We start from the raw sequence: 15,336 nt of genomic DNA, 5'->3' as shown, positions 1-15,336 counted from the left end.
ATTTGCATTGAATTGACAAGAGATTAACTTTGAACAAACAAAACCAAGTCAATTGAAATTCTGTCTTTATTACAATTCACAGATTGGATAGAAGATAACGTCATTAAATATATTTTATCTAAACGATACAAAATACAACGTATAATAGCAATGCATTCCAGTGGCTCTTACAAGAAAATAAAACCATTTCTCCTTCCTAGCACATTGATGGGGCTGCTTAGCACAGGGCAGGTCAGAGTCATTGGGTACAGTTCAGATTTTTCTGTCCATTGCCCTCTGTTGATTTAATGCAACCGTGCACCTGCTATTGTATAGCGGCCATACCAACAACATTGATGGGGCTGCTAAGACAAATCGTTTTGGCACAACCTCCAGTTTGCGCTGACTGACCCTGGAGTACACACCTCAATGAACAGAAAACCAGTTTATTTCTGTCATTGCTGAAAAACTGGGTTGATGTTGAACAGAATTAGCAACTGGTGCCTGTCGGTATTCGATAGGAAAGCGGCCTCGAAGCTGCTATAAGTTCCCAAGCGTATTATTTTTCAGTACACTTGTATTGGCTGAAATCCCATAATATCTTTCTTTACCGACACAACTCTTTTTGATTTTCGATCAAGAGCTTTCAATGGTTTTGTGGTAGGGCTCTCGGGAAAAAATTGTATGTGGATCCAAGTATACAAAAGCAAACTAATGTGTCCCTTTACTGCTATATACCCTTTGCATCGTAGTAATGCATAAAAGTTGAGTGTAGCCCTTGCATTTACAGAGCCTATTTGGAAGATGTACTGTATAAGTCTGGTGTCGGGACAATTACAGTCCTTGAATAAGTTCGACTTCCAACTCAACGTAATAGTAGTGCAGACTATGTGGAAAGAGAGGGGTTGTCATATTGGACAGTTTCTCTCTTTCAGACCTCACTTGAGTGGAACTTAAATCAGACAGAGGGGTCCTTCCTTGACTTCTTCATGGTCATTATGAGAAACAAAGATCCAATTGACAGTAAAGATGATTCTTCATGCATTGGTTGGAGCTACATATTTCTCTTACATCCGACTAGTCCAAACAATTACTCTGTAGCCACGTGTATCTCCAGTGGCCCCTTGGCTACAACTAACTACATGTATCTGATATTTGGCAGACGTAGCAAATCCAACAGCGAAGCCAGATATCCAGTATGTTTCCTGTATTATCGAGACAGCTGTCTTTTCTGGTTTCCTAGCTAATGCAATAGAGGAGCTCATGTCTGGCCATGGCTTACGTTGATTTATCCCAACAACCAGGTTTACTCCATGTCACATTAAGGCAAATTGATAGGCGGAAGGGGGGGGGGGGGGGGGGTATGTAAGCAATGATGGTTCATGAAATAAACAACAAACAGATGTTCAAACCATAATCATAGTGTTCCTACATTGACTTCTGGCTTTAGAATTGACCATATAAATACATTTTATTCAAACAGACAAGTATGTACTTTTTAGCTAAAGATCAATTTCCTTCTACACTGTATAAGCCTAGGCTACTTTTCTGACTGACTTTTGTGGACATTCACTCACTGTATATACATATCAACACACAAAACAGAGATCATTCATATGATTGTGTTACATAAATATGCATATTAGGCCTATATCCACTTACATAGGTATTTTATGTATACATTTGGGTAAAACCAGGAACATTTGTCATACATGATTAAATGATATTGAAGTTGCACAATTTCGTCATATCTGGGTGACTGTGTTGCCAAGTCTTTGATTCTGAAGCAGCAATATTTTATTGTCATATTGTCATCAAAAGGGGAGAGGTAATCTCGCCAGCTATTTGACAATTACCAGTGTAATTACAGTTATTTAAAACATAAACCTTTATGTACACATAAATACAGTTTCCTCAATACAGCGCAGTCTGTGTGTCGTCCACGCGGGGCCGCATGTTCTCCGATTTTGCGTCGGGGCAGATCTTCCTATGAGTTCTGTCAACCGTGAATTGGGCTGACGGTCTCAGTAGTACCCTGCGATGACAAGATCGCGTCAGAAGATGGCGCACTCTGACCGCGCTCCAGAAACTCATTGCCAAAAGCCAAGGAATGAGTATAGCTTGTGAAGGCTCTGTTCCTCTGCGGAACGGTCAAACGGATGACTGAGGTATTGCTGCGGGGTGTTGAAGTTCACTCTGCTTTCTTGATGAATATCTGTAGTGCAATAGACATAGCATTTGAGACAAAATCCTTGGCATCTGTTTAAAAGGTTTACCTGCACAAAGGATAGCTTTGAATGGATTAATGGATTAAACTTGACATTAGACCACTTTTGAGGCCTGAAAACATCTGACCAACTTAGATTTTTCAGTGAGCTATCACTTTAACTTAACTAAAATTCAAGGGGTTCTTTATGAGACAATGCTCCCAAGGCTCTGTGTTGAACGGGTGATGGCTGGGGCCGGCTTACCTCGCTCAGGATCACCCAGACGGGGCAGTCTGTGATCACAGAGAGACGAAGAGCCTCCAGGGGCCCGAACGTGGGGTCTACCTCCCCCTCGGCGATCCCATTATGAAACACTCCTAGAGGACAGAGAGAGAGGATCGATATATCAAACCAATATAACTAATGGACTGTGGCTGGAAATCTATTGACTTCCTCAATAAACACCATAGTCATGATGCAGCATTGTATTGCATTTGTACCTCAAGCTCCTAAATTATAACAGAGTCAAGATATGTTAGTCAAGATATGTTGTGTTGACATTTCAATTGGTTCAAGCCAAAGAGGTTGTATCAAATACAACCACAACATGCTTTGCTATGATTTCTTTGTCGCTCTACCAGTGGCAACCCGTCATTCAGGGCACATTCAGCCCCATATTTTCTTTTTTTTTGTGGGGGGGGGGGGCTTTCCTGTTTTGTATGTTATTTTGGCATTAATACGTGTCACATATATATCAGTTTGCAAACCATGTAAAAAAAATATATATATCATTCCGCATACAGACATGGTCTCTTTTTTGTTTTCTTCAGTAAGGCAGCTCCAAAATGCAGGTGTTTCAGCCTAGCTCAGTACTTTTTGTGGTGGGTCAAGCCGGCAGAAAATACAGAGCGTTGTGCCGTGATTGGCTCAGTGTTCTGTCACTCATGGGGACACTACGTCACCGCCAATTCTAAGGGTAGAGCTAGAAAATGCAAGTCCCTTGGGTGCTGCCATATAGTTACATTAGAAGTACCCATCCAAGAAGGCTCAAGGTCATTGGCCACAGATAAAGTGACGTCAAATCACATTATAATCTACAGTAGCTTTGATTGGACTGTTCATGTCAACATCATACTTTCAAAATCTTAGCTAGCAGTCATCATCATGAATCAAGTCCACAATCTACTGGCAAATCCTTTTTAATCCTTGTAATATGAAGAGAAATAATGAAGAGAAATTATAGATAAAACGAGTGGCTGTGTAGTCCCAAGTCTAAGATTAAGTGTCTTTTTTCCTAGTTTAAAATGATAAACATTCAACATTGACCATGCTGTCAATGAAGCATGATTTGTCCCACGCTCAAAACAACTGTTAGCTCAGAATTGCAAAATTGGATTTTAGTGAGTTCAAGACAACTGGGAACTTGGGAACAACTAGCTTCGACTGGGAAAATACGTTTTGAACTTTCATCCAACTCGGGCCTCTTTCTAGAGCTACGACTTGAAGATCACTGATGTCATCATGATTCAACTTTCTTTTTCTCTCTCGAGTTCCCAGTTGTCTTGAAAGCACCATAAATCCAGAGAATGCCAGACTTTGACGACAAAATTTGCCCACAAAGGACCATCGCGCCACCTTCCTGTTCAAGTGAGCACAGCACAACAAGGTCCAAAAATGTTTTGTATGCTGCTGCATAAATTATGTAATATGCCAGGGAGATATGTATACTGTAGCTAAGAAAGTAATACTTACACAATATGTTGTGTAGTAAGCTGTTAGTAGGCCATGTGCCTCACCCTAATAATTTAGTATATTTTCGCATACTGTTCTGACTTGGTGGTGCACATTTAGATTATAACCTGTTTTTGAGAAATGTAATCATCGAATATTGTAAGAGCTTTCATTGTCTGCTTATATGCCCCCTTTATTTATCCTATGGTTCTGACATGGTGTACATGGAGAACACTATAAAAACGGCCCATGTTCTGAAATCTGTTGCTGTACATTTCAAAAGTGCTGAACAAATAGTTATATTGACTACGTCCGTCCTAGCTCGCTCATTAATGTCTTAATCGAAATTACGGATTGCCTCTTATCCACATGTCGTCCCCTTATGCCATAGTTTGTACATCTCAATTGTCAGTAGAAACCACATTTGTTTAAGCAAGTCAGCCATATCAGCTATGTTTTTTTAAAAGGCAGTGAATGAGTCTGAATGAACTTTTTCGCTGACAGACAAGCTCCGCTGATAGCCAGGTGTAGCAGTGGTAAGGTGTTGGGATTGCTGTTGGGACAGCTTTATGTAGGCCCTAACAGTTCGTGGGCAACCGTTTGTCACCGTTATAGTAAAATGTACTGTTTAGTGTTGTGTTGTGTATTGGCTTTGCTGGCATGCATCCCACCTTTATTTATTTTTGCCCCACCCAGATTTACATGTTAAAATCGCCACTGCGCTCTACTACAGAAATGCTACCTATACAAAATCAATTCTCTCTCCCATAAATCTAGTTCCACAACGTAGAGTATCAAATCAAACATGGGGAGCATAGAGTGAGTTGTGTTTTAGGTTACACTACGCCTTAAAGCTAATATTCTACTGAGTGGAGCTGGAGGGAGAAATATAACCTGATGAACATTTGATGTCACACAATTCATTTATTTGGTCCAAACATGAACTACAGTGCCAGATTGATATTCATTCCTGCACGAACTAATAATGAATGAGTGGGAGCGCTTGTAATAATTTATATGATGTCATAAGGATGGGTGGAGGGGGAAATTGATACAGTTACATCTCGCAATATTATTTTAGACAATATTATACCAATACTTGGATTTTTTTTCTATTTTTTTTTTTTCTAAGCAGAGTTAGCTAGCGCTAGTAAGCTCTACCTGCAACAAACCTCTGGTATTATTCATTCTATAGCTTGTTCTCCATCTTCTTTTTTAATAGTGAGCGAAAAATGTTTTCAGCACTTTATTCCACAAATGATCAAAAGGAATCTTCTCATGCTCTCATCTCTATGCAGCAGACATTTAGTGAGCAATATGGTTAACATATCAAAGTGCAATAAAAACACAGCATCGAATTGCAATATATCGAATCGCGATAATCACAATACATATCGTACCAGCACCTACAGTGTCTTCAGAAAGTATTCACATCCCGTTACTGCCTGAATTTAAAATGTATTATATGTTGTTTTTGTGTCACTGATCTACACACAATACTCCATAATGTAAGAATTATGTTTTTAGAAATGTTTACAAATTAATAAAACATGAAAAACTGTTTTGTCTTGAGTCAATAAGTATTCAAGACCTTTGTTATGGCAGGCCTAAATAACTTCAGGCGTAAAAATGTGCGTAACAAGTCACATAATACGTTGCATGGACTAACTCTGTGTGCAATAAAGGTGTTCAACCCAAACATACAATTACTGTATCTGTAAGGTCCCTCAGTCGAGCAATACATTTTAAGCACAGATTCAACCACGAAGACCAGGGAGGTTTTCCAATGCCTCGCAAAAAAGGCACTGATTGGTACATGGGTAAAAAAAACAGACAGACATTGAATATTCCTTTGAGCATGGTGAAGTTATTAATTACACTTTGGATGGTGTATAAATACACCCACTCACTACAAAGATAAGGCGCCCTTCGTAACTCAGTTGACGGTGAGGAAGGAAAACGCTCAGGAATTTCACCAATGGTGATTTTAAACCAGTTAAAGAGTTAAATGGCTGTGATAGAATGGATCAACAACATTGTAGTTACTCCACAATACTAACCTAAATGACAAAGTGAAAAGAAGGACACCTGTACAGAATAGAAATATTCCAAAACATGCATCCTGTTTGCAATAAGGCACTAAAGTAAAACAGCAAAAAATGTGTCCTAAATACAAAGCATTATGTTCAGGGCAAATCCAAAACAACATCAACAAGATGACTTTGAATGTTCCCGAGTGTCCTAGTTACAGTTTTGACTTAAATAAGCTTGAAAATCTATGACAAGACTTGAAAATTGCTGTCAAGCAATGATCAAAAAGTAACTTGACAGAGCTTGAAGAATTTTTAAAAGAATAAATGGGCAAATTTTGTATAATCCAGGTTTGCAAAACTCTTAAAGACTTACTCAGAAAGACCCACAGCTGTAATCACTGCCAAAGTTGATTCTAACACGTATTGACTCAGGGGGTTAAATTCTTATCTAATCCAAATATTAGTTTTTATTTTCAATTAATAAAAACAATTATTATAATGTTTCTTCTACTTTGACAGAGTATTTTTGTGTCGCTCGTTGACAACCAATTTTAATCCCACTTTGTAACACAACAACATGTGGAAAAAGTCAAGAGGTGTGAATATTTTCTGAAGGCGCTATAAGTATTGTGATACTGCTGTATCATGAGGTCCCTGGCAATTCCCAGCCCTAATGTCATAAGGAGTTTCATATTCAATGGGATAAAAGCTAGTGCGGAGAGCAAGAGGTCATTGTGGCTGTGTTTCAGAGAGTTGAATGACAGGCTCGGGGCCCTGCTTAAAAACTGAAAGAATACATCCTCACTCGCTTCCTCCTCCCCTACTTCCTTCCTTCATTGAATTAATCAATCATCTGTATGTCATTGGATAATGCTGTAATGAAAGCAAGGTTTCTATCCTATTGCATTGACCAAATCCACCCCTCTCAGATCTGTAATTAAGGAAGGAACCATAAAAGTATCTAACACTTGTTACTGAATCAGTTGTAACGGAATTCACCTCAAACCCTTTTTCCCCACCATGTTTTAACAACATTTTAACCCGTCTTCCTATTTCAACATGATATGAACATTGTAATGTCATTTCATCCGTTCTCTTCAATGAGCACAATGCTATAATTTTAAAACACACCGGCGCAAACACTTTTCTTGCACTTCATACAATTTCAGAAAGAGCACCTAAGGTCTACTAAAACTGTGAAGTTAGCCCTTATCCACTCCTACCACTGACCCATCATCCTGTAAAAGTGCTAGATTGTGCAGCAACTAATCGGTACCGTTGGAGCCCTCGATAATTGCCGTTGGCTAATGGGGATCCTAATAAAATCAACAGTCAGAGGCCTGTGTGTGTGTTATTTGTCAGGACCTGTCTCAGTCTGTGTGAACTGTCCCTGTTTGCTGGTGTATCTGCCACAATGTTTCTGTTAGACGGAGGAGAGGATTGATGGATGGATAGATGAAAACAATAGGGAAAGACATTTAGGGGTATTTTGGCAGGGGGAATAGTGTTGGCTTTGGGTGATCCTGTCTGCAGTACTAGTTCTTAACACCACTGGTAAATAAATACCCAGTACTAATTACCACCTATTGAAACATGTCCTCGGTAGCATGGTGCTAATTGAATTCTGGGACGTTTTCATTAGAACGTACTGTAACAAAGTGTTTCGCAACGGAAAACAAAAACATGTTTCTAATTGGACGAATCCATGTTTTCCTTCCTTGCGTACATGACCCAGGCAAAGCTGTTTGTCATACTAATACTCACCTATTCTGATAAAGCCGTCCTCTGTTCTGTGGTATTTTGGTGTTTTCTCTCTCCCCTCTTTCAAGGCCTCTTTCTCAGACTGGATATTCTGTAGGAGAAGAGATAGGTGTGTGAGGAACACAATACAGGTACGCACAATGCACCAAGATCGATGCAGGCAGCAACCCTGATCTGCACTCGGATCACAGCTTCAAATCTATACATCATCAACCAATGCATTCACAACAGCAAACTCCACTCTATTGTCCTCTTTTCACCTCACAGCACTAGCCATGAGCTCAGATCCAACCCACCTACGATCTCTCTGTTTCACAACATAATAAAAGAGTAGAGATATCAATGAGTCTTCATAGTAAAGGGAGACGAAGGAAGCGGGACTCTAGTGTTGCTGCTGTGTCATATCCAATCTGACTGTTGGAGAAATACAGTATCTGTTTGACTTGTTTACCTAAAGCAATGAAGGAGAAAGGACGGGAGGACGGAAAGAGGGAAAATAAGCTGATCTTTTAAGAGGTTTTTCCTATTCTGTTGCTCTAAATAGAAATCAATGCGGGATGATCACACAAGTGATTATGGTAGTCAAAATATTACATTTCCCACCCACCGTTGAACTGCACCTGACAGCAAGGTTCGCTCTCTCAACTTGTCATGGGTCTAAAGATGTGCAACATTAGCACATAGTGACTTTTTCCACATTTTGTTACGTTACAGCCTTTTTCTAAAATAGATTAAATAAGAAAAAATCCTCATTAATCTACACACAATACCCCATAACGAAAAAAGCAAAAAACAGGCTTTTTACATTTTCATAAACAGGTTTTTATAAACGGAAATATCACATTTACATAAATACTCAGACCCTTTACTCAGTACTTTGTTGAAGCATTTTGGCAGCGATTAAAGCGTAGAGTCTTCTACAAGCTTGGCAATCTTCTCAAGCTCTGTCAGGTTGGATGGGGAGCAACGCTGCACAGTTATTTTCAGGTCTCTCCAGAGATGTTCGATTGGGTTCAAGTCCGGGCTCTGGCTGGGCCACTCGAGGACATTCAGAGACGTGTCCCGAAGCCACTCCTGCGTTGTCTTGGCTGTGTGCTTAGGGTCGTTGTCCTGTTGGAAGGTGAACTTTATCCCCAGTCTGAGGTCCTGAGCGCTCCGGAGCAGCTTTTCATTAAGAATCTCTCTGTACTTTGCTCCGTTCATCATTCCCTCGATCCTGACTAGTCTCCCAGTCCCTGCCAACGAAAAACATCCCCACAGCATGATGCTGCCACCAGCATGCTTCACCGTAGAGATGGTCTTTCTCATGGTCTGAGAGTCCTTTAGGTGCCTTTTGGCAAACTCCAAGCGGGCTGTCATGTGCCTTTTACTGAAGAATGGCTTCCATCTGGCCACTCTACAATAAATGCCTGATTGGTGGAGTGCTACAGAGGTGGTTGTCCTTCTGGAAGGTTCTCCCATCTCCACAGAGTGACCATTGGGTTCTTGGTCACTTCCCTGACAAAAGCCCTTCTCCCCTGATTACTCACTTTGACCGGGCGGCCAGCTCTAGGAACAGTCTTGGTGATTCCAAACTTCTTCCATTTAAGAATGATGAAGGCCACTGTGTTCTTGGGGACCTTCAATGCTGCAGAAATGTTTTGGTACCCTTCCCCAGATCTGTGCCTCGACATAATCCTGTCTCGGCAACCTATGGACAATTCCTTCGACCTCAAGGCTTGGTTTTTGCGCTGACATGCACCGTCAACTGTGGCATCTTATATAGACAGGCGTGTGCCTTTCCAAATCATATCCAATCAATTGAATTTACCACAGGTGGACTCCAATCAAGTTGCAGAAACGTCTCAAGGATGATCAATAGAAACAGGATGCACCTGAGCTCAAGTTCAAGGATCATGGCAAAGGGTCTGAATACTTACAGTATCAGTAACGTAACAAAATGTGGAAAAAGTCAAGGGTCTGAATACTTTCCGAATGCACTGTATTCTTCCCATACTGTAGGAGGAACAACAACAACAAAAACACCTCCAACCTATTTGCACTCTTCCCTCAATCCCCCTTTTCTCTAGCACCATCACAGGGTCTCAATGACAATCAGGTTGAAGTATAGATCGAATGAGTGCAGGAGGGAGGAGAAGAAAGAATATAAGCGAGATAGAGACCGAGAGCGAGGGAGGAGAGACAGGAGGAGATGAATATCTTGCTCGAGCCTCTGCAAAATCCAGCTATTAATCTGTCGTGGAGAGCGGTGGTTTGCAGGGCATAATCTGAAATCCCCGCCTCGCCTCGCCTAGCCCTCCTGCCGGATGAAATATCATTTTAAGGCGAAAGCTCTCGAACAGTGGCTGGCGGGAGACAGATCTGATTACCACCACCCGGGAGTCCTCTTTTTCTTTCTCCTCAACATTCTCGTTCTCGCTCTTTTTCTGAGAGAGAACCTTGCTCTGTCTTGAGTCATTTCTCATCTATTTTTCTTCGCCTCTCTCTCTCTCTGTAGCCTCTGGGGCTTAACACTGTGGGTGCTCGCCTTTCAACATGGCTTATGTGCTCCTATGTCAACAAGATGGAAGTTGACGTCATATGTCTTTCCACTTGAGAGAATTACAGTTATTAATTATTGATACCCTTGACAAAGATGAGCAAAAAAGACTATAAAATACTATACAAATACTGGGCTACATTGCATGCTCCCAAAAATTATACTTCTACTGCTCAGATAATTGTTTTTGTTTAATAAATAATATATATTTTTAAAAAGATACAGGTCGAAATTATTGGCACCCCTGTTTATCAGCACACTAGCACCTTCCCCTTGGTAGGTTAACGACCTGTTTTATGCGATTGGAGAACACGTTGGGAGGGGTCTTAGGCAGGTTAGCGTCTCTCGTCTTGAATCTTGTTCTGGGGGTAGCTCGGCATTGTGGTCACTAACTGGCACAGCCACAAAGTCATAAAATCAGATTTTAAACCTAACCCTAACCAAAATGCTAACCCGAACACCTAACATTAAATTAAGACCAAAAAGCATATACTGTGTGTGTATATATATATATATAAAATCAGGGGAGAAGGGCTTTTGTCAGGGAAGTGACCAAGAACCCAATTGTCACTCTGTGGAGATGGGAGAAACTTCCAGAAGGACAACCACCTCTGTAGCACTCCACCAAATATATATATACAGTGGGGAGAACAAGTATTTGATACACTGCCGATTTTGCAGGTTTTCCTACTTACAAAGCATGTAGAGGTCTGTAATCTTTATCATAGGTACACTTCAACTGTGAGAGACGGAATCTAAAACAAAAATCCAGAAAATCACATTGTATGATTTTTAAGTAATTAATTTGCATTTTATTGCATGACATAAGTATTTGATACATCAGAAAAGCAGAACTTCATATTTGGTACAGAAACCTTTGTTTGCAATTACAGAGATCATACGTTTCCTGTAGTTCTTGACCAGGTTTGCACACACTGCAGCAGGGTTTTTTGGCCCACTCCTCCATACAGACCTTCTCCGGATCCGTTAGGTTTCGGGGCTGTCGCTGGGCAATACGGACTTTCAGCTCCCTCCAAAGATTTTCTATTGGGTTCAGGTCTGGAGACTGGCTAGGCCACTCCAGGACTTTGAGATGCTTCTTACGGAGCCACTCCTTAGTTGCCCTGGCTGTATGTTTCGGGTCGTTGTCATGCTGGAAGACCCAGTCACGACCCATCTTCAATGCTCTTACTGAGGGAAGGAGGTTGTTGGCCAAGATCTCGCGATACATGGCCCCATCCATCCTCCCCTCAATACGGTGCAGTCATCCTGTCCCCTTTGCAGAAAAGCATCCCCAAAGAATGATGTTTCTACCTCCATGCTTCACGGTTGGGATGGTGTTCTTGGGGTTGTACTCATCCTTCTTCTTCCTCCAAACAGGGCGAGTGGAGTTTAGACCAAAAAGCTCTATTTTTGTCTCATCAGACCACATGACCTTCTTCCATTCCTCCTCTGGATCATCCAGATGGTCATTGGCAAACTTCAGACGGGCCTGGACATGCGCTGGCTTGAGCAGGGGGACCTTGCATGCGCTGCAGGATTTTAATCCATGACGGCGTAGTGTGTTACTAATGGTTTTCTTTGAGACTGTGGTCCCAGCTCTCTTCAGGTCATTGACCAGGTCCTGCCGTGTAGTTCTGGGCTGATCCCTCACCTTCCTCATGATCATTGATGCCCCACGAGGTGAGATCTTGCATGGAGCCCCAGACCGAGGGTGATTGAGCGTCATCTTGAACTTCTTCCATTTTCTAATAATTGCGCCAACAGTTGTTGCCTTCTCACCAAGCTGCTTGCCTATTGTCCTGTAGCCCATCCCAGCCTTGTGCAGGTCTACAATTTTATCCCTGATGTCCTTACACAGCTCTCTGGTCTTGGCCATTGTGGAGAGGTTGGAGTCTGTTTGATTGAGTGTGTGGACAGGTGTCTTTTATACAGGTAACGAGTTCAAACAGGTGCAGTTAATACAGGTAATGAGTGGAGAACAGGAGGGCTTCTTAAAGAAAAACTAACAGGTCTGTGAAAGCCGGAATTCTTACTGGTTGGTAGGTGATCAAATACTTATGTCATGCAATAAAATGCAAATTAATTACTTAAAAATCATACAATGTGATTTTCTGGATTCCGTCTCTCACAGTTGAAGTGTACCTATGATAAAAATTACAGACCTCTACATGCTTTGTAAGTAGGAAAACCTGCAAAATCTGCAGTGTATCAAATACTTGTTCTCCCCACTGTATATATATATATACACACAGTTGTAGTCGGAAGTGTACATAGACTTAGGTTGGAGTCATTAAAACTTGTTTTTCAACCACTCCACAAATTTCTTGTTAACAAACTATATATTTGGCAAGTCGGTTAGGACATCTACTTTGTGCATAACACAAGTAATTTTTCCAACAATTGTTTACAGACAGATTATTTCACTTATAATTCACTGTATCACAATTCCAGTGGGTCAGAAGTTTACATACACTAAGTTGACTGTGCCTTTATACAGCTTGGAAAATTCCAGAAAATTATGACATGGCTTTAGAAGCTTCTGATAGGCTAATTGACATCATTTGAGTCAATTGGAGGTTCACCTGTGGATGTATTTCAAGACCTACCTTCAAACTCAGTGCCTCTTTGCTTGACATCATGGGAAAATCAAAAGAAATCAGCCAAGACCTCCAAAAAATTAATTGTAGACCTCCACAAGCCTGGTTCATCATTGGGAGCAATTTACAAATGCCACGTTCATCTCCACAAACAATAGAACGCAAGTTTAAACACCATGGGACCATGCAGTCGTCATACCGCTCAGGAAGGAGACGTGTTCGGTCTCCTAGAGATGAATGTACTTTGGTGTGAAAAGTGCAAATCAATCTCAGAACAACAGCAAAGGACCTTGTGAAGATGCTGGAGGAAACAGGTACAAATGTATCTATATCCACAGTGAAACGTGTCCTATATCGACATAACCTGAAAGGCCGCTAAGCAAGGAAGAAGCAACTGCTCCAAAACCACCATAAAAAGCCAGACAACGGTTTGCAACTTTGCAATGGGGACAAAGATCGTACTTTTTGGAGAAATGTCCTCTGGTCTGATGAAACAAAAATATAACTTTATGACCATAATGACCATTGTTATGTTTGGAGGAAAAAGGGGGAGGCTTGCAAGCCGAAGAACACAATCCCAACCGTGAAGCACGGGGGTGGCAGCATCATGTTGTGGGGGTGCTTTGCTGCAGGAGGGACTGGTGCACTTCACAAAATATATGGCATCATGAGGTAGGAAAATTATGTGGATATATTGAACCAATATCTCAAGACATCAGTCAGGAAGTTAAAGCTTGGTCGTAAATGGGTCTTCCAAATGGACAATGACCCCAAGCACACTTCCAAAGTTGTGGCAAAATGGCTTAAGGACAACAAAGTCAATGTATTGGAGTGGCCATCACAAAGCCCTGACCTCAATCCCATAGAATATTTGTGGGCAGAACTGAAAAAGTGTGTGCGAGCAAGGAGGCCTACAAACCTGACTCAGTTACACCAGCTCTGTCTGGAGGAATGGGCCAGAATTCACCCAACTTATTGTCGGAAGCTTGTGGAAGGCTACCCGAAATGTTTGACCCAAGTTAAACAATTTAAAGGCAATGCTACCAAATACTAATTGAGTGTATGTAAACTTCTGACCCACTGGGAATGTGATACAAGAAATGAAAGCTGAAATAAATAATTCTCTCTACTATTATACACAAGAGGATCTTCCAGCAAGACAATAACACCAATCATACATCAAAATCCACAAAGAAATAGTTAATTGACCACAAAATCAAAATGTTGCAATGCCCATCTCAGTCTCCGTACTTGACCCCTTTGGAAACCTGTGGTTTGAATTGAAGAGGGCAGTCCATACGAACAAACGAATGACATCAAGAATTTGGAAAGATTCTGTATGGAGGAATGGTCTAAGATCCCTCCAAATGTGTTCTTCGATCTCATAAAAAAAATTAGAAAAAGACTCAGTGTTGATATCTTTGCAATGGTACAGTGCTGGAATGATAAAAACAGGGACGCCAATAATTTTGAACCCTATCTTCTAGCAATTTTTTGTATTAGTTGTTAAACCAAGTATTTTCTCTGAGCAGTTGTCTTAAGTATAAAGTAACATAATTTACCAAACATTTGCTGCATGCAATATAGCTTAGAATTTGTATAATTTACTTTACATATTATTTTGTATTTATCATTATCAAGGGTGCAAATAATTAAGGACCTGACTGTAAGTCTTTCCAGAGAGAGATGTAGCCAGCATGGCCCTCCAAGACATGGGCTGTGTCTCAACAGAAATAACAGATAAGAATACAGATATTGTGAGTGTATATAATCTTGTATGTAACAATACAGGTATGGCTGAATGTGTGTAACATTAAATATTATTACACTGTACTTGTGTGTGTGTATATACACTGCTCAAAAAAATAAAGGGAACACAAAAATAACACATCCTAGATCGGAATGAATGAAATATTCTTATTAAATACTTTTTTCTTTACATAGTTGAATGTGCTGACAACAAAATCACACAAAAATGATCAATGGAAATCAAATTTATCAACCCATGGAGGTCTGGATTTGGAGTCACACTCAAAATTAAAGTGGAAAACCACACTACAGGCTGATCCAACTTTGATGTAATGTCCTTAAAACAAGTCAAAATGAGGCTCAGTAGTGTGTGTGGCCTCCACGTGCCTGTATGACCTCCCTACAACGGCTGTGCATGCTCCTGATGAAGTGGCGGAAGGTCTCCTGAGGGATCTCCTCCCAGACCTGGACTAAAGCATCCGCCAACTCCTGGACAGTCTGTGGTGCAACGTGGCGTTGGTGGATGGAGCGAGACATGATGTCGCAGATGTGCTCAATTGGATTCAGGTCTGGGGAACGGGCGGGCCAGTCCATAGCATCAATGCCTTCCTCTTGCAGGAACTGCTGACACACTCCAGCCACATGAGGTCTAGCATTGTCTTGCATTAGGAGGAACCCAGGGCCAACCGCACCAGCATATGGTCTCACAAGGGGTCTGAGGATCTCATCTCGGTAGT

The 15,336-nt window shown here is 41.1% G+C and overlaps 1 protein-coding gene across 1 annotated transcript in view; it reads right to left on the bottom strand.

The window, feature by feature from the left end:
* Positions 1-1,431: 1,431 nt before the first annotated feature.
* The window catches only part of mgat4b (alpha-1,3-mannosyl-glycoprotein 4-beta-N-acetylglucosaminyltransferase B), a 215,224-nt gene continuing 201,319 nt past the window's right edge, over positions 1,432-15,336 (bottom strand). The window contains exons 13-15 of the mRNA XM_071410634.1: positions 7,715-7,802; positions 2,451-2,563; positions 1,432-2,194 (exon numbers count right to left, since the gene is read on the bottom strand). Of these exons, the coding sequence (XP_071266735.1) occupies positions 2,171-2,194; positions 2,451-2,563; positions 7,715-7,802 (225 nt within the window). The 3' untranslated portion in view covers positions 1,432-2,170. The remainder of the gene's footprint in view (positions 2,195-2,450; positions 2,564-7,714; positions 7,803-15,336) is intronic.

The sequence above is a fragment of the Salvelinus alpinus genome, chromosome 7 (assembly GCF_045679555.1).
Source record: "Salvelinus alpinus chromosome 7, SLU_Salpinus.1, whole genome shotgun sequence".
Classification (NCBI taxonomy): Eukaryota; Metazoa; Chordata; class Actinopteri; order Salmoniformes; family Salmonidae; genus Salvelinus; species Salvelinus alpinus.
The sequence above is the reverse complement of the archived record's forward strand: the minus strand, read 5'-3'. Positions and strand labels throughout refer to the sequence as shown.